Source organism: Molossus molossus, unplaced genomic scaffold (genome assembly GCF_014108415.1).
Source record: "Molossus molossus isolate mMolMol1 unplaced genomic scaffold, mMolMol1.p scaffold_m16_p_2, whole genome shotgun sequence".
NCBI lineage: Eukaryota > Metazoa > Chordata > Mammalia > Chiroptera > Molossidae > Molossus > Molossus molossus.
In genome coordinates, this window is record NW_023425355.1 from 97,596,683 (window position 1) to 97,616,030 (window position 19,348).

A 19,348-nucleotide genomic window follows, 5' to 3' on the forward strand; every position below is an offset into this window, starting at 1 on the left:
AAACATGGGGGTACATATATTCTTCCTGATTGGTGTTTCAGGCTTCTTAGGGTATATTCCTAGAAGTGGGATCACTGGGTCATATGGAAGTTCAATTTTTAATTTTTTGAGGTAACACCATATTGTTTTCCATAGTGGCTGCACCAGTCTGCATTCCCACCAGCAGTGTACTAGAGTCCCCTTTTCTCCACACCCTCGCCAACACTTGTTGTTTGATGATTTGTTGATGGCGGCCATTCTGACAGGTGTGAGGTGATACCTCATTGTTGTTTTAATTTGCATCTCTCTGATGATTAGTGATGATGAGCATTTCTTCATATGTCTCTTAGCCATTTGTATGTCCTGTTTGGCGAGGTGTCTATTTAGTTCCTCTGTCCATTTTTTAATTGGGTTATTTGTCTTCCTTTTGTGGAGTTGTATGAAAAATATGGAACGCTTCACGAATCTGCGTGTCATCCTTGCGCAGGGGCCATGCTAATCTTCTCTGTATCGTTCCAATTTTAGTATATGTGCTGCCGAAGCAAGCACGGTCTCAGACTTCTCAGCCTCCAGAACTGGGAATAAATTTTTGTGTATTAGCTACCCAATCTATGGCATTTTTATTATAGCAGCCTGAACAAACTAACACAAGGTCATAAAAGAAATTTTTTAAATGGCGTCATGATTTATTTATAATTCAAAATGCCTGTTTATTCATTGTACCACTGTATCTTCAACTATAAGGAAAACACTTAAAAATTGTCTTTCTTACCCTGGCCGGTTTGGCTCAGCAGTTAGAGCATTGTCCCGCAGACCAGAGTCCTGGGTTCGGTTCCCACTAAGGGCACGTACCTCGGTTGCAGTTTGTCCCCAGCCCTGGTTGGGGTCATGTGGGTGGCAACCACTCGATGTGTCTCTCTCACATCGATGTTTCTCTGTCTCTCTTCCCCCCTCTCTCCCTCCCGCTCTATCTGATGATAAATGCAAAAATGTCCTCGGGTGAAGATAAAAAATAATAAAAATAAAATTGTCTTCCTCATTAATAATCAGTTCACCTGATTCTTTCATCTTATATATCTAATGTGACAATCTTTAAATTTGATTTCCATTTCTAAACCTCTGGATATTTGCTTTGCAATGTTGCACCAGGATTCTAAACTCTTCAAAAATTTCTAATAACCTCTTGATATTCTTTACTGCAAAGTTCATGGGAGGTACACTTTCATTTAGTAGTAATTTACTGACAAAGCTTGCTGTCTGAGGACCGGCAGTGACTCTCCCAGTGCTCAGGCCAGAGTTTTTATTTGTGCAGATGCTGCAGGATCAGGCTCTGCTAGCAGAAAGGCAAGACTGCTTTTCACCACAGGTCCTTCACTGCTACCACCACTACTGCTTCTGCTACTGCTGCCACCGCTGTCACTGGCCCAATGTCTCCCCTCGAGGCCCCGTGGTGCCCCAGAATGCTGCAGATGCGCTTGTACACGCCCGGTGGCCTGACCAATTGCTCGGCATGTGCGCCACTTGCCATGCCACAGGCTGTGCGTACTGCCACCCAGTGTATCTCTTCTGTCATGTATATGCTCCATTGCCACATGGGGCTACGCTTAGAAGACACAAATTCAAAGATGAAATTATTAAGAATGTCAAGACAGCAACAGCAGAGCATTAAACCAAGCCTGAAGCCCCTCCTGGGGGCTGAGTTCTGCACAGGTGGCAAACTCCTAAAGCTGGTCCTGGAGGAGTGGGTTGGTGTTTTCAGCTACCTAGTTTGGCACCTGGGGGACCACCCTGCTAGTTTTTATTCCAAGTGAGTACATACTCTATTTTGCTACTGTGATTCAAATTATTCGAACCGTTGATTCCCTTCCCCCATTACATGAATCTTCAGAGACACCAGTTGTTGTAAATCCACACCGGTGGCAGAGTGGAGTGATGACCTGTATCACCAGGAACCTCAGCTGGGATACATACTGGCTATGTGACCTTGAGCAAATGATATAAAGTCTTTATATTCAGTTTCCCTATCCATAAAATGGGGCTAGTACTAGTACCTACCTCATAGGGCTGCTGTAAGGATTGAGTGAGTTAATATGTGAAGAGCTTAGAACAGTGCTGAGCGCACAGTAAGTTCTCAAATAATGTTATTTGTCATTATTTTGTCTTTTGTTTTCCTTGTCATTGTACTTTCAAGTCTGTTTTGGAGGAAGCCTGTTCTTACTCATGTAATTCCCTCCCCCTTTCCTCATGTATTTTATAGTCTACCTTAGCCCTCATCATTTTTTCTTCATCTCAACAATTTTATGTACATATATGCAGAGATGAATTGAGAGTCCACTAGGGAAGTAAGGAGAAACTGAGTGGTGGTCAGCAGGGATCTTCAGCCTGTTTGAATGTTTACAATGGGAATGCATTTAGTTTTGCCTGTGTAATTAAAAATAAGTGTTTACAACTGTTAAGCGGAGGTGGGGTAGGGGAGGAAGGTTTCCAGGTGGGGTAGGGGAGGAAGGTTTCCAGGGCAGTCTCATCCTATGGCAGCCAGTTCAGATAATGTGCTGATGCTGTGAGAGACCTGCGAGGAGCACACATTCCCAGGGCAGCAGCTGGCTGCCCCCCATCTATGGCAATACCAAGAATTCCTTTCTCAGCAAATCTGCCTCAGATTCAGTCCCTAACAGCTTTGCCTTCCCCTTTATCCTTCAGCACCCCCACCTCACCTCCCAAGAACACTGGGGAGGAAGTTTTAGGGGTGGGTATCAATGTACGTAGGTCAAATGCCACCTCCTGTGAAGCCTTCCCTGACACACCCACTGAACATATTTGAATTAATTGTGGCTCCCTTTGTTCCCACACATGTTGCTTAAACCTCTAGGTAGCACTTAGAGTTTGACATTTTTCAGCCTTGTTATTGTTCATTGAACCTTGCCTCCCTCATTAGACTGAATGTGTGCTTTTTTAGAATATGCACATGGTCTCTCATTCAAGTCTGGAGAGCCCACCCCAAACCCCCACCCAGTCCATCTTAAATGCTCAGGAGGTGTTATTGGGAGGGTGCCCTGAACTGGCCCTCCCACCACAATTGGTCCTTTGCACTTTTTATTCCTCTTGCTTTGTCCCTGGCCAACTTTTCTTGTTATTCAGGTCTCAGCTCACATGTCACCTTCAAGAGGCATTCCTTAATTACCCTATCTAAAATAGACTATCTTTCATCCAAATCTTTCTCTATCTCATAACTTACTTTCCTTTTCTCACAGCACTCACTGCAATCTGAAGTTATCTTATTTGGCTCACTTTGTTGTCTATCTCTCTCACTGGAATGTGAATTACAGGAAGGCAGGGACCTTTTCTGTTTTGTTTACCCTTGAATCCCCAGTGACTGTAACAGTGCCTGGTATATAAGTACTCAATAAATATATGAATGCAACTGCATTTGTTTAGTTATTGACTGATCTCCTAGTAGAATGTCAGCTCTATGAAGGCCCAATTTCTTATCTGTGTTACTGCTACATCCTCAGCACCTAGCACCATACCTGGTGCATAGTAGATGCTCAACGAAGAATTGTTGGGTAAGTGAGTTACTGTTGCACACGCACCTTAACTCCTCATATTCCAAACTAAAGTTAGTCTCTTCTTTACTACCAAACCTGCTTTTCCTCAGTGTACTCTGGCTCAGTCAATGATATCACCATCCACCCTGACACCCACCCCTGACATGAACACACATTCTTTTCACTTATTCACCCACTATTTTCAATCAGTCCCCAAGCCTTGCCTATTCAACCTTCAAAATATACAAGTTACCTGATCCTTTTCTACCCCTGCTACAACCATCCTCATAAGGATAGTCAGTCCTCATCATTTTCATCACTAATGCCTCATGCTTCCTAATTAAAAAAAAAAAAAAAAAAAACTTCATGAATTTGCATGTCATCCTTTTGTAGGGGCTATGCTAATATGTGTCTTTTCAAGTTAATACATGTACTGCCAAAGTGAGCACCCTCCTGCCTCCTTGTGAAGCTAAGAAACCTTCATAAGCTTTCTTTTTTTAAAAAAATGTGTTTATTGATTTTTAGAGAGAGAGGAAGGGAGAGGGAGAGAGAGAAATATTCATTGGCTCCCTCCTACACGCACCCTACTGGAGATGGAGCCTGAAACCTGGGCATGTGCTCTGACTGGGAATTGAACCTGTGACCACTGAGCAACACCGGCCAGCATTACTAGCTTTCTTAATAAGCTTGCCATATGGTTACATGGTCATTTTAAAAAATGTTTTTATTGATTTTAGAGAGAGACAGGAAGGGAGGAGAGTGAGAAACATTGACTGGCTGATTCCTGCAAGGCCCTTATTGGGGACTGAGCCCCAAATCCTGGCATGTGCCCTGACTAGGAATCGAACTGGGGACCTCTTGGTGCATGGGATGATGCTCAACCAACTGAACCACACCGGCTGGGCACATGGTCATGTATTTATATTATAAAGTTTGTAAAATATATTTAAACCACAATTAGTTAAAACTGCTGCACCTTTCCACTGAGTTTTCCTGGTCACATGTTCCGTTGTATTAGGTGGTGTTGGAGCTCCCTCTGACATTTTTGAGATCTAGTTAAGTGGAAGCTGATTTCGGACACACATTTAGTTTGAATTTATAGTGGGACATTTATATGTGGTCTAGCCCTGGCCGGTTTGGCTCCATGGTTAGAGCATTGGCCGGTGGACCATAGGGTTTGATTCCTGGTCAAGGGCACGTATCTGGGTTGCAGGTTCGAGCCCAGCCCCAGTCAGAATCATGCAGGAGGCAACCAATCGATGTGTTTGTCTCACATCAATGTCTCTCTCTCTCTCTCTCTATAAAAAAAAAAAAAATCAATGGAAAAATATCCTTGGGTGAGGATTAACTGGGAAAAAAATAATATATATATATATAAACATACACACATGCGCATGTATATATAAGGAATGGCTTCTAGAAATATCCTTACTGTGTACCCTTTGAACCTAATTTTGTTTTCACAAGTGTATATTCTTTTCTTAAAGAACTCCCACCTCACAAAATTGTATGAATTTCAGGTGCAACTAAAACTGGATTGTTTTTCTTCTGGTTAACACAGAAATGTAACTCAGCTGCTCTTGCTTAAAAAGCTTGTGGTTTGTAATTGCTTGCAGGATAAAATCTAATACTCAAATTCATTTTGGAAATGTTTTCCCATGTGTCTGCATGCATTTGTACTTGGTAATCCTTTTATCTACAATGTTAATTTAGTGAAATTTTATGTATCCTTCAAGTCTCCCTGAAATCTTCCTTGACAGCAACAAGCAGCTGCTGAGGCATTTTCTTGGCTTTATTTTGCACTTTGCAAGAGGTATCTGTGTGCTTAATGGATTGTTGACTTGCAAGCTAGTCTCCTGCACTAGCTAGCAATTTCTCACTGCAGAGCTCCTCTTCTCGTCACTGTAACCCCAGGGCCTAAGCCACTATCATTTAAAAAACTGATGTTCAAACACCGATTTTCTTTTTTAAAGCGTGGGACCCTTTAAGAAAATGAAATAGTAAGAAGATTCCTGGAGAACATTCTAAAATGCGTGAGAAAACCGACGCCATCTTGCAGCAGGTGTGTGGAGCTCCATTCATTCAGCCTCTTCTCCCACCTCGCCCTCAGGCTGGAGTCAGAAAATCGTGGAACATGTGCAGGGGAATATTTGGACTGTATCCGAACTGAACTGGAGCGAATCAATAGGGTGAGAAGAGAGTTCCCAGGGAGCTAGGAAATTGACAGAAGCTATAGGAGGAAGGAGGGACCGAATACAGAACTGGAGGGTAGTAGAGGGTGTAAAGCTGTTTTCTCTGAAATGCAAGTCATCCCTAAACCTGCGTCCTCATTTTGGGGATAATAACAGAGCTTCCTTACAGGGTGAAGAATACATGACTCGGAGATCGTGTGGAAGAGCTTAGTCTGCAAAGGATCTCACTGAACAGGAGCTGAGGTGAATACTCCGCCTCTGCCCTGGCCTGAGCCCGCCCCCACCGCCACTCGGCGTAGCGTCAGAGAGCACCTCCTGTAAGGGGAAGAGGCTGGGAAGAGTGCGTATGTGGTGGTACTGGAAGTGCTTACGTCCCTGCTTGCCCGGAGGCGGGGGAGGGCTGGGAAGGTTCTGGCCCCTCTCAAAATGGAGCCAAGCGACCGCCTCGTCTAAGATGGCGGCTTCCCCGCCCCTCAGCCCAAAGTCCTCAGCGCCCATTGGGCACCTAGAGGAGAAGAGCGGGTCCAAAGGTAGCCGAGTCCCGCCCCCCTTCTCAAGGCCGCGCCCCCCATGACGTCTCGCGGGAGCCGACGGCCCTCCCTTTGCTTTCGCCGCGGGCCTTACCGGGCGGCCCTCATAAGATGGTGGTCGGGTTGCCTCCTTGCGGCAGCACCGCCACTCTCAATATGGTAGCTGTTTACCCCGTATTTCTCCTCCCCTCTCCGCTTCAACTTCCTCGTTGTTTTGAATAAACTTTATTGACTATTCCGAATTGCATCCCACCGTTACCGGGTTTCTCCCGGCGACTTTTCGGGCCATTTTCCTCCGAATTGGCCGCGGGTTCCTCTCCTTCCTCGTTGGTGTGCTCGCAGTGAGCTCCGGCTGGGCCAGCGACGAAACCACCCGCCCGGCCTCCGGGCGGCCTCCGGACTAGGCCCGAGCCGCGGGCTCCAGCAGGCCCTAACGGCCGGCCCTGGGGAAGGACTGGAGAAAGCTGCCCGGAAGCATCGCTGGGCGGTCGGGCCCGAGCGACCCAGCGGGTGGTCGCAGGGGCCGAAAAGCAAGGTTCGCTGCGTTACAGTGAAAATCCCAGAATTCGGCGCGCGCCGCCGGTGGGGCCGGAACTGCCGGCCGAGCCTCCGCGGAGAGAGGCGCCGAGTGGCTCCTGAGCAAGCCCGGCCGCCGGCACGCTGGTGGACTGAGCTCCGCGGGCGGGAGTAATCCCTGCAGCTTTCCGGATGCGGAGGTCCCTGCATGGCGCGGGACCGTAGACATTCTTGTCAGGTTAGGGGCGTGAGGAGGTTCCTGTCAGTTTGGGAGGTGTGAAGAGATTCTCGTAAGTTTCGGGGCTGCGAGGGTATTCCCGTCAGTTTCGGGAATCTATGAGGAGATCCTGGTCAGTTTGGGGGGACGGGGAGACCTCGTCATTTTGAGGGGCTTGGGAGGAGCTGTCTGCCGGTGTCCGAGCGGGGGGAAGAAAACAAATCCTTGCTCAGTTGCAGGAGTGTGAGGAAATTGTAGTCGGTCTCAGAGCTTTTGAAGTGACCCTTTTGAGTTTCAGGGGTTTGACGAGAACCCCGTCATGTTTGAGACAGATGACGAGCTGATGAGTTTTGCAATTGTGATTTATTTGAGTTCTTGGGCTGATGAGGCTCTGACTAGTCGGGGTGGAATGGTTGGGAGAGTTCTCAGAACAAGACCCCAGAACTGTGATTTGAGTTGGGCGCCTCTGCCTTATTCCTGAAGGTAGCGAGGTAATTTGCGAGTGAGCTGAGCCCATACCCGTGGATTCCTCATCTCTCTCCAGTTGCTCCTATTTGGGGGACAGAAAGAGGGTCTTTGCTGAGATCCCCCATCCTCATTCTGGCGTCGTAATAAAGAGCGATCTGGGAAGCAAGGTTTCGAGCAAGGAGAGGGTGCAGTGAGGGATTAAAGAAGCTTCCTTAAGGGCGTCAGATATTTTCCCGAAGCCCAGAAAGTTCTCACTGACTCTGGGGGCCCGGAGGAGGTAGGGAGGGAAAAAAAGCCTCCAGGGCATAGCGCCAGTCTTTATTTGTTAAAGCTATTCTAGAGGCGGGTGGACTTGCTCAGATTGCCCCCTACAGCCACACCCCTGTGTTGCATCCCAGCTGCAGTAACTCCCCATTTGTGGATTGAGGGTTGGTACCCTGGGGCACCTGATTCACTCTGTAAAAAAGTGGTGTTTTTGCCCAGCCATCGTCCAGGAAGGACGGGTGCCGCTGCCTCCCACTCCTCTGGACGCTCCGAACCTGGCTCGCCACAGAACGCTCCAAGGGCAGGCGAAGATGGCCACAGTGCCGGTGTACTGCCTTTGCCGGCTGCCTTACGATGTGACCCGCTTCATGATCGAGTGTGACATGTGCCAGGACTGGTTTCACGGCAGGTAAGGAAGACAGACCAGGTGGGACAGGGTGCAGTGGACAGGTGTTCAGTTGCTTCTTTCTCAGCTCTTTTAAATTTCCACTCAGACTTGATTCCCCTCTCTCTCTCTGGGAGAATTAACTCCAGTCCACTTCCTGTACCCAGGTTCCTTCATCCTTACTTGCAGACTAGGGTCTAGCTGATATTGGCTTCTGTTTTCTCATATGTATTTTTTTCTTTGCACCCTTTTTTGGTTTTTAAACATTTTTTTTTGATATTTTGTTCAGATAGAGTGGGAGGGAGAGAGAGAGAGAGAAACATCGACGCGAAAGGGACACATCGAGCGGCTGCCACCCGCACGACCCAGCCAGGGCCGCGGACAAACCGCAACCCAGGTACGCGCCCCCAGCGGGAACCAAACCCGGGTCCCTCGGGACCGCCGGCCGGCGCTCCAACCGCTGAGCCAAACCGGCCAGGGCTAAACATTTTTTAAAAAAGATTTTTAGAGCCCTGGCCGGTTTGGCTCAGCGGTTAGAGCGTCGGCCTGCGGTCCCAAGAGACCCAGGTTTCGTTCCCGCTAAGGGCACGTACCTCGGTTGCAGTTTGTCCCCGGCCCTGGTTGGTCGTGCGAGTGGCAGCCACTCGATGTGTCCCTTTCATGTCGATGTTTCTCTCTCTCTCTCCCTCCCATTCTATCTGTACAAAAAAATGGAAAAATGTCCTCTGGTGAGGATAAAAAAAAAAGATTTTTAGAGAGGGAGGAAGGGAGAAGGAGAGAGATAAAAACATGGATGAGAGAGAACATCAGTTGGTCACCTTCTGCATGCCCCTCACTGGGGGATTCGGCCTACAACCTGGGCATATGCCCTGACAAGGAATCAAACCGGTGACCTCTTGGTGCATGGGTCCACGTTCAACCACTGAGCAACACCAGCCAGGGTCATTTTTGTTTTTAATTTAGAAAATATTTTCTTTCTAACCACAGAGCATCATTTTTGTATTACGGTAATTTTGTTTTACCTCAGATCTAGGCTTTGGAGGTGACAGTATTACATTTTTGTGATATTTGAATCTAACAAACATGGATTTGTGTTCTGGCTTTGAACTTATTATCACAAGTTTACCTTAGGCAACTTGCTTTACCTCTCTGAGCATCATTGTCTTCATCTATAAAATATATCTAATACATCCTTCCTGATTATATAAAGCATTTTACATGCAATCAGTAAATGGAGGCAGAAATGCAGCAGTGTTTTATTTCTATAGTATTTATCTGCAGAACCATCCCACTAAATTGAATTAAGCAGAAGAGATAATGGGTAAAAACAGCAGGAGTAAAACCACTAATGAACTCCCTCTAGTTTACCATGTGTGCACATAAGCACCTGTCATCCAGGATTCCAGAGAGGTTAGTGTGTGGAATAAAACTGTAATATTATCCCATTATTGGGGCTTAAATCTTCGCTATGGAAAGAAAACTAGGAGATGGCTTTGTACACTGTAGTATAACAAAACAGTACATGGCACCCTCCTCCTGTTGCATATTGTTAGATTTTAGAATTTTCAGTTGTTACTAGTTCCTTCCAAAGGAGCTGTTTCTGTTATCACACCCAAGACCAAATCGAATGTGCTTGTGTTGCTAAAACTCTGCTCTCGGTAGGGACTGCCTCATGTAGCACATCCAAATTCATATTCAACTGATTTTTATTGAGTATTCACTGTGTGCCAGGTGCAGAGTTCTGTTTACTGCCTCATGTTATTTCATTTCAGAGGGGACAGAGGGTGTGGCCTTTTCCTTTCCCCTGAAAATAAGTGGGAATTAAGATGTCTTTCAGGACACCTGGTATCTTTGCTAGTGCTGATCAAGTCACTCCTCTGCTTAAGATTTTTTTTTGGTGGTTCCCCTACAGAATACAATTCAGTCATCTTTATGTGATAGATAAGATCTTTTGTGATCTACTTGTTCAGTCTCAATTCCCACTACTCCTCCTACCTTGTCCTTTATGTCCCAGCAAGACAGAACTACTTACAGTTCTGGGAAAATTTGTCTGCAAATTTTCTGTGACTCTTTGTCTTTGTACATTGTATTTTGACTAATGTCCTCTCTTTTACAACTCACAAGCTACCTCCTCTGTAAAAGGCCTCCTTCTTCTGGCTTTTCATTACACTTTGTGTACATACTTATTGAAAGTGATTATTTCATCCTATCATAGTTATAAATATATCTGTGTCACTCATTACTTGGAGCTACCTGAGGGCAGAGATGTCTCATCTTTTCATTTTTGGGATCCCCAGAACCTAGTTCAGTGCTGAACATGTAATAGATGCTGAGTACATTTTTAAATTAAATTGATTGGGGTAACTTTGGTTAATAACATATAAATTTCAGGTGTACAACATTATAATTTGATATCTGTATGCTCTATTGTGTGCTCACCACCAAATGTCTGGTTTTCTTTTGTTACCATATATTTGACCCCCTTTACCCAATTAGTCCTTTCCCACCCCTTGCATTTTTTGAATGAAGAAGTGAATGAATCTTCATGAAAAGACCTATTTATTCCCTGTGGCCCTTGCTTTGGATTGTGTGGGACGTGTATAGGTTCAGACCTGGAAAGTAAACTCTTGCCCACAATATAGAGACCCTAATTTCATAGTCTGGGAACCAGAAACAGGAGCAAATGCTTTCTCAGTGCTTACTATGTGCCAGGACCCATGATAGGACTTCCCATAAATTATCTCAACCTCTACCCAACCCTGAAAGTTAGATATTTCTTTTTTAAATAATGTTTTAATTTTTTCCTGATTATATAGTTGAGACAGGCTCATTATAGAAAATATAGAAAAAGAATAAAGAAGGAAATAAAAATTACCTATGAGTCTACTATCCAGCACAATCCACTGTTAAATGTTGTTGTTGCATTCACTCTCATTATTTGACTTAGAATATAAACTTGTATTTTTACAACGTGGCATTGTATTATAAATAAATACTATTTTATAACCTGAGCTTTTATTCCTGCTTAACATTATAATATGAATATTTTACTTGATTTCTGATATCCCACCACATATATTTGCCCTCAGTTACTCAGTCATTTCCTCTGTGGTTGGATACTTATGTTGTTTCTACTTTTTTATATTATAAATAATATTGTGATGTGAAGGAAACGACGGGTTCTGGAAATGTTTTGCATTTTGATATGGGTGCTGGTTAAAACGAAAAGAAAAACATTGTGGTCAACATCTTTGCACAGTAGAAGACATGACATTTACAAGGAACACCACTGAGGCCTTTAAGAATTCCATATTTACAAATATGGAAATAGGTTGATGGGCCAGGCCCCTCCTTAATCACATTTCTGTGGTGAGGCTTGTGTTTTCTGTGCATATCCTGACTCAAGTTAATTGCCTTAATTTTTTTTTCTGAAAGTTTTTATCTCTCCTCATGCTTGTCTTTATGGGCTGCCAGAGAACAAGAAGGCCTGCTGAGAATCAGGTCTTTGGTGCATGGCTGCTCTTGCTTGCTCAGTACATTACACACACGCACACATGTACACTAGGCTCACAGTGTTCCATTTAGGTTTTTACGTTTATACTTCAGCATGATTGAAAATTATTAAATATTGTGGACTTTTCATGGTTGCTCATGATAGTTAAGCCCACACATAGGTGATTTAAATCTGTTCACCTCTCTGATGACTTCCATAGGCTAGATTTCTTAAAGTCTAGTTAGGGATTAATAATGCCAAATTACTTCCTGGAAAGTTTATAGCAAGAAAGGTGACTATTCCATTTTGCTGGTGAAAATCTGAAATTTGTGGAGACTAATTTAAGTTAAACTACTTTCTGAGCCTGGATTTGAATTTAGAATTATCTGGCTCCAAAGCCTAGGTTCCCAAAAGTGGGGAAAAGATGGTATTGCTCCATTCCTGTTGTAAAGGGTTGGGTTTTGCCAAACACTTTGATTTGTAGAGCAGTGTTCTCAAACTTGAATGTGCATCACACTCACTTAGAAGACCGATGAAAAGATAGGATAAATAGCTCCACCTGCAGGGTTTCTGATACAGTGGGTGAGTGGGGGCCACCTTCAGAACCACTGATTTAGAGCATTATTCTGTCTCTGTTCCTTCCCTTTCTGTGGAGTGTGACAGCTTCTGTTGGGGGATTGGCGGGCTAACATATGATTACTGTACATAGTCGTTCTCAGAGTGTGGTTTATTAACGGGATTTGTTAAAAATGCAAATTCTTGGGCTGGGACACAGCCATCTATATTTTAACAAGCAGGTAGATTCTGATGCACTCTAACTTTTGAGAATCATTGCTCTGCACTGGTGGAGAAAGTTAGCTGGCAAGCATTTATTGGCACCTGGGGCTTTGGCAAAACCTTGCCCATTTACAGTTTTCCTATCTATAAAGGAAGTATTGGTTGGCACATCCCTAAGCAGGTAGCTGTGGTGTGTACTATAAATTCTGGAGGAAATTACTTTGGCTTCGGATCTAGGTTCAAATTCTGACTCTGTTACATTTTAGCCAAGGATTTAATCTCCATGAAACCTCAATTTCCCCAAGAAAGGTTGTGATGATTTAAATAAAATGGTAATGGCCATTGTTTATTGCATACTAGCTAATGAGCTAATCGATGTCAAATACTTCACTTAATTATCTTTATTTTATCTTTTAAAAATTAAAAACAATTTTTTTCTTTATTAATTTTTAGAGAGAGGAAAGTAGAGGAAGAGAGATAGAAACATCAATGAGAGAGAACATCGATTGGCTGCCTCCTGCATGCCCCCCACTAGGGATCGGGCCCACAACCTGGGCATGTGCCCTGACCTGGAATCGAACCAGCGACCTCTTGGTGCATGAGTTGATGCACAACCACTGAGCCACACGGGCCGGGCTTCTTTATTTAATATTTATTGGGAGTTTTAAAATTATGAACTCAATTTATTTAATAGTTAGAGGGCTATTCAAATTATCTGTTTTATATTGTGTATGTTTTGGTAGTTTGTACTTTCCAAGGAATTTATTCATTTCATCTAAGTTGTCAAATTTAAGTGTGTTCATATTATTCCCTTATTATCTTTTTGATATCTGCAGGCTGGGCATCCTATCTCTTTTTTTTCTTTGTCAGACTTGCTAGAGATTTGTTAGTTTTATTGATCTTTTCAAAGATCAAGTTTTATGTTTCATTGACTTTATCATCATTCTGTTTTCAATTTCATTGATTTCTGCACTTTATTATTTCTTCCTTCTGCTTGCTTTGTGTTTATTTTGCTCCTCTTTACCTATTATCTGGTGGTGGGAGCTAAGGTTGTTGATTTGAGACGATTTCTGTTTTTTAATGTAAGCATTTAGTGCTATTAGTTCCCCCCTTAGTACTGATTTAGCTGTGTCTCACAACTTTTGATATATTTTCCTTTTCATGTAGTTCAATGTCATTTTTAATTTCCTTAGAGACTTTAATGTTTGACCTATGAATTATATAAAACTGTGTTGTTTAGTTTCCAGATATTATAAGAATGTCTTGATTTCCCTTGAACTCCTGAAGGAAATTAATTTGATATCAAATTCTGGGTTTCCAGTTCTTTTCTTTCAGCAATGAAAACTATTGTGCTACTTATTTCCATTTGGTCTCTATAGTTTCTGATGGGAGATCCTCTGCCATTTGAATTGGTGTTCTTTTTAGGTAATGTGTTATTTCTCTTTCACTGCTTTCAAAATTGTTCCTTTGTCTTTTGTGTTCAGGAGTTTGATCATGCTAGTTCTCAGTGTGGATTTCTTTGAGTTTGTCTTTGTTTTAATCTTACAGGTTGCTGAAGCTCTGTTAATTTTTTCAATCTATTTTATTTTTTTCTTTCAATTTCATTGAAATATAATTGACATGCAGCACTGTATAAGTTTAATATATTGTGAATGGAATACTATGCAGCTGTAAGAAAGAAAGATCTCTTATCCTTTGAGACTACATGGAGAGACCTGGAGAGCATTATGCTAAGTGAAATAAGCCAATTAAAGAAAGACAAATACGCCCTGGCCAGTTTGGCTCAGCGGTTAGAGCGTCGGCCTGCGGTCCGGAGAGACCCGGGTTCGGTTCCCGCTAAGGGCACGTACTTCGGTTGCAGTTTGTCCCCGGCCCTGGTTGGTCGTGCGGGTGGCAGCCACTCGATGTGTCCCTTCACATCGATGTTTCTCTCTCTCTCTCCCTTCCTCTCTCTTCCTCCCACTCTATCTGTACAAAAAATGGAAAAATATCCTCGGGTGAGGATAAAAAAAAAAATTAAAAAAAAAAAAAAAGACAAATACTACATGATCTCACTTATTTGTGGAATATAATGAACAAAATAAGCTGATGTATAAAATATAGACCCAGAGACATAGAAAGGAGAACAATTCAGACTGACAGACCTTAGAGGAGGGGGACAGGGGGATGGATGAGATAAACCATAGAACTTACATGCATGTAGGCGTATGTATAACCAGTGGACATAGACAACAATGCTGAGGGAGGTGGGGGGGCAGGTTGGGGCGGAGGGTGTCTAGTGGGGGGAAAGGAGAAACATCTGTAACAAAAATAAATTAATAAAATTGAAAAAAAAAGTTTAATATATTGTGAAATGATTACCATAATAAGTTTAGATAAGATCTATCACCTCATATAAATTAAAAAGAAGAAAATATTAAAAAAAATTTTTCTTTATTGATTTTAGAGAGAGAGGAAGGGAGAAAGAGAGAGATAGAAACATCGATGAAAGAGAACATCGATTGGCTGCCTCTTGCATATCCCCCCACTGGGCATGTGCCCTGAACAGGAATCGAACTGGCGACCTCTTGATGCATGGGTCAACGCTCAACCACTGAGCCACACTGGCTGGGCTCTCTGCCCATTTTTTAATGGGATTTTTTTGTTATTGAGTTGTATGAGGTTTTTTTTAAATATATATATATTTTTATCCTCACCCGAGGACATTTTTCCATTTTTTGTTCAGATAGAGCGGGAGGGAGAGAGAGGAAGAGAGAGAGAGAAACATCGATGTGAAGGGACACATCGAGTGGTTGCCACCCGCACGACCAACCAGGGCCGGGGACAAACTGCAACCGAGGTACGTGCCCTTAGCGGGAACCGAACCTGGGTCTCTCTGGACCGCAGGCCGACGCTCCAACCGCTGAGCCAAACCGGCCAGGGCTAAATATATATTTTGAATATTAACCCCTTAGCCAGTGTATGATTTGCAAGTATTTTTTTTTTGCTGTGCAGAAGCTTTTTAGTTTGATGTGAAATATCAGTGTCTTTGTGTTTTTTTATTACTTTCTGTTTTATATCCCACATATAAGTGAAATCATATGGTTCTTGTCATTTTTCACCTGACTTGTTTCACTTAGCATTATATTCTCAAGATCTTGTTGCAAGTGGCAGTATTTCATCCTTTTTTATTGCTGCATAGTAGTCTGTTGATAAATGTACCACATCTTTATATAGTGGTTCATTGAAGGACACCACTTCCCTGCCCTTGACCCTGGGCCTGAGCCTCAATGTGTACCAGCCACCCAGGCCTGATTGTCTGTCACCTCTGCCCCTCTGGTCTGCCTAATGGGGGGCTGCACTCACTATTATCTCATTCACTGGGACCGTGTGGAGTGAGCACCAGACTTCATCTGAGGCTTTCATCTCTGTCCTTTCCCTGTCTCATCTTCCTTGATCGCTCTGACATGTACACCTTCAGATGTTTTAATGTGCAGATCCCTTAGATGTTTGTGTGTGGAGCTGGGAATTCGTTGTTCTGTTATAGCTATCCATCCTGAGGTCCTCTCAGGTCACCACGCTGCCGATGCCACTGTATATTAATTTTATATCTTGCAACTTTATTGAATTTGTTGGTTCAATCTAAACAGGTTTTTGGTGGAATCTTTAGGGTTTTCTCTATGTAAAATCATGTCATCTGCAAATAGAAACAGTTTTACTTATTCCTTTCCAATTCTGACGTCTTTTATTTCATTTTATTGCCTGATTGCTCTGGTAGGGATTTCTAGTACTATTTTAAGTAGGAGTGGTGAGAGTGGATGCTTTTGTCTTGCTCTTGATCTTAGAGGAAAAGCTTTCAACTTTTTACCATTGAGTATAATGTTAGCTGTGTGCTTGTCATATATGGCTTTTATTATGTTGAGGTAGATTTATTTTATACCCCATTTTTGAGAGTTTTTATCATGATTGGATATTGCATTTTGTTCTGTGTCTTTTGAGATGATCATATTATTTATTTTTTCTTTTATTTTATTAATGTGATGTATCACCTTTATTGATTTGCTTATGTTGAACCATCCTTGCACCACAAGGATAAATTCCACTTGCTCATGGTAAATGTCCCTTTTATTGTACTTGTGAATTTGGTTTGCAAGTATTTTATTGAGAATTTTGTTTGTTTGTTAATCTTCACTCAAGGATATTTTTTCCATTGATTTTTAGGGAGAGTAGAAGGGGGCGGAGAGAAACATTGATGCGAGAAAGACATATTGGTTGCCTCTTGCATGCGCTCTGACCAGGGCTGGGGATCGAACCTGCAACCCCGGTATGTGCCCTGGATTGGGCCAACGCTCTAACCACAGAGCCATACCAGCCAGGGCTTATTGAGAATTTTTCATCTATATTCTTCAGGGATATTGGCCTGTAGTTTTCTTGTAATGTACTTATCTGGCCTTTTTAAAAATCAAGGTAATGCTGGTCTAATATAATGAGTTTGGGAATGTTGCCTCCTTTTTGAGTTTTTTGAAGAGTTAGAGAAGAATTGGTGTCAATTATTCTTTTAAAAAAATGTTTGTATTGATTATTTAGAGAGAGGAAGGGAGAGAGAGAAACATGGATGTGAGAGAGAAACATGGATTGGCTGCCTTCTGCACACCCCCTACTGGGGATCAAGCCTGCAACCTAGGCATGTGCCCTGACCAGGAACCCAATTGGGACCTCTCAGTTCATGGGATGACGCTCAGTCCACTGAGCCACACCTGCCAGGCGTATTCTTTTAATGTTTGGTAAAACTCACTAGTGAAGCCATATAGTTCTGGGCTTTTCTTTGTTGGGAAGTTTTTTTTTTTAATTACTGATTCAATCTCCTTACGAATAATTGGTCTATTCAGATTTTATTTTCTTCTTGATTTAGGCTGGGTAGATTTTATATTTCTAAGAATTCATCCATTTCCTCTAGGTTGTCCAGTTTGTTGGCAGATAGCTATTCATAGTTCAATCTATTTTTTTTCTTTTGTTCAGTTTGGGTAATTTCTATTGTTCTATCTTCAAGTTTACTTTTTTTTCTGTAGTCTCCATTCTGCTTATGAGCCCACTGAATGAGTTTTCATTTGTTATCATGGTTTTCATTTCTAAAAGTGCCATTGTTTCTTTTCTATATCTTCTATTTCTTTATGGAGATTCTCTCTTTTTTGCTGACCTTTTTTATTTTATTTGTTTTATGCATGTTCGTGGTTGTTCACTGAAATATTTTTATGATTGCTCCTTTAAAAACCATTGTCGGACCCTGGCCCATTTGGCTCAGCGGTTGGAGCGTCGGCCCACGGACTGGAGAGGCCTGGGTTCGGTTCCCGCTGGGGGCACGTGCCCTGGTTGGGGTCATGTGGGTGGCGCCCACTCAGTGTGTCTCTCTCGCATTGATGTTTCTTTCTCTCTTCCTCACTCTCTCCTTCCCGCTCAGTCTGAAGTTAAATGCAGAAATGTCCTCTGGTGAGGATAAAAAAAAATTAAAAAAAAAAAAAAAAAAAAGCTCTGGCCAGTTTGGCTTAGCGGTTGGAGCATCAGCCTGCGGACCAGAGAGTCCCGGGTTCGGTTTCTGCTAGGGGCACGTACAAAATAAATAAATAAATAAAAGTCATTGTCAGCCCTGGCTGGTTTGGCTCAGCGGTAGAGCATCGGCCCATGGATCAACGAGTTGTGGGTTTGATTCTGGCCAAGGGCACGTACCTGGGTTGCAGTTCGTCCCTGGCCTTGATCAGGGTTGTGCGGGAGGCAACCAGTCGATGTTTCTCTCTCTATCCCTTTCTCTCCCTCTCTCTTCCTCCCTCCAACTCTCTGAAGAGAAATAGAAAAATATCCTTGGGTGAGGATTAAAGAATAAATAAATATATAAATAAAATCTTTGTCAGATAATTTCAACATCTGTGTCACCTCGATGTTGAGATTGATTTTTTTTTTTTTTTTTTTTGCTCATTCAAGTTGTGATTTTCTTTGTCCTTGATATGATGAGTGATTATTTTCATTATGTTCTGGATATTTTCGGTATTGTGTTATGTTATATCTTCTGTTTTTGCAGGTCTCTTCAAACACTGCACTTCAGTGGCTGGCTGGGGAAGTGGGCACCACTTTGTTATACTAGGTGGGAATGGAAGTTCAGGTTGCTCATTTGGTCTCTGTTGACACTTGCTACCTCTGGTTCTGCTGTCCCTAGTCAGGTTGCCTCCTTCTCTCCATCTTTCAGAGTTGCCTTACTTTTTTTGTATATAGCTGTACTTAGTGGGAGGAATAGGGAGAAGTATGTCTATTCCATGTTCCAGTACCAGAAGTGACCAATTAATCTTTAAAATAGCTCTTTGGAACTATTATTTTCTCCCATGAGATTAAATAACTTGCCCAAAGTTACATAGCCAGTTAGTTGCTCACCATCAGTCAGACCTGGGTCTCTTGGACTCTTGCTGTAAGGTACAATACTGTAGACAGTATAAAGCACTGTTCAGGTTAAGCTATTTTCAAGACATTGTGGGAGAAAATCAGGCTTATAAATTCACGTACAATTCACATTTTTGTTCCAAGTGAAATCAGGTTAAGGCTAAAGTTTACACTACTTTTTATTTTGAAGCAGTAGAAGGCTAACCCATAGCTTTAGGAGTGTGTGGCCAAAAAAAGGTGTGTGCCAAAGGGAACAGAGGTCTCGACATTTATATGCAGTGTTTACTAGATATAATATATGGGCTGCCCTGGAGAAGGTCTTATAGGGTGTAGAGTTAGAAGGATCAGAGGACAGCCTGCTCTTGGGATATCACTTGGAGTGGCATAGTTTTTAAATGAAATTTTATTTTTTTAAATAATTATAGATTCACACCAAGTTGCAAAAAATTTATGGAGCGTGCCTGTGTACCTTTACTCAGTTTTCCTCATGTTACTATAGTACAATATCAAAACCAGGAAACTGATATTGGTTTAATCCACCAATCTTACCAATTTTTTTTTTTATCCTCATCCAAGG

At 42.7% G+C, this 19,348-nt stretch overlaps 1 protein-coding gene, 1 non-coding gene and 1 pseudogene across 3 annotated transcripts in view; 1 reads left to right on the plus strand and 2 right to left on the minus strand.

Annotated features, from left to right (window-relative positions):
• Positions 1–421: 421 nt before the first annotated feature.
• On the minus strand, positions 422–528 carry LOC118636698. The gene has a single exon (XR_004960686.1). It is a non-coding gene; the product is annotated as a U6 spliceosomal RNA (small nuclear RNA).
• Positions 529–3,872: 3,344 nt separating this feature from the next.
• On the minus strand, positions 3,873–3,973 carry LOC118636801 (annotated as a pseudogene).
• A 2,373-nt stretch (positions 3,974–6,346) lies between these two features.
• PHF8 (PHD finger protein 8) overlaps positions 6,347–19,348 on the plus strand; it is a 113,106-nt gene continuing 100,104 nt past the window's right edge. Inside the window, exons 1-2 of one of the 2 annotated variants that reach the window (XM_036270364.1) lie at positions 6,347–7,052; positions 7,931–8,120. In XM_036270364.1, the coding sequence (XP_036126257.1) occupies positions 8,023–8,120 (98 nt within the window). In that variant the 5' untranslated portion in view covers positions 6,347–7,052; positions 7,931–8,022. The remainder of the gene's footprint in view (positions 7,053–7,930; positions 8,121–19,348) is intronic. The other variant, XM_036270365.1, reaches the window with a different exon arrangement.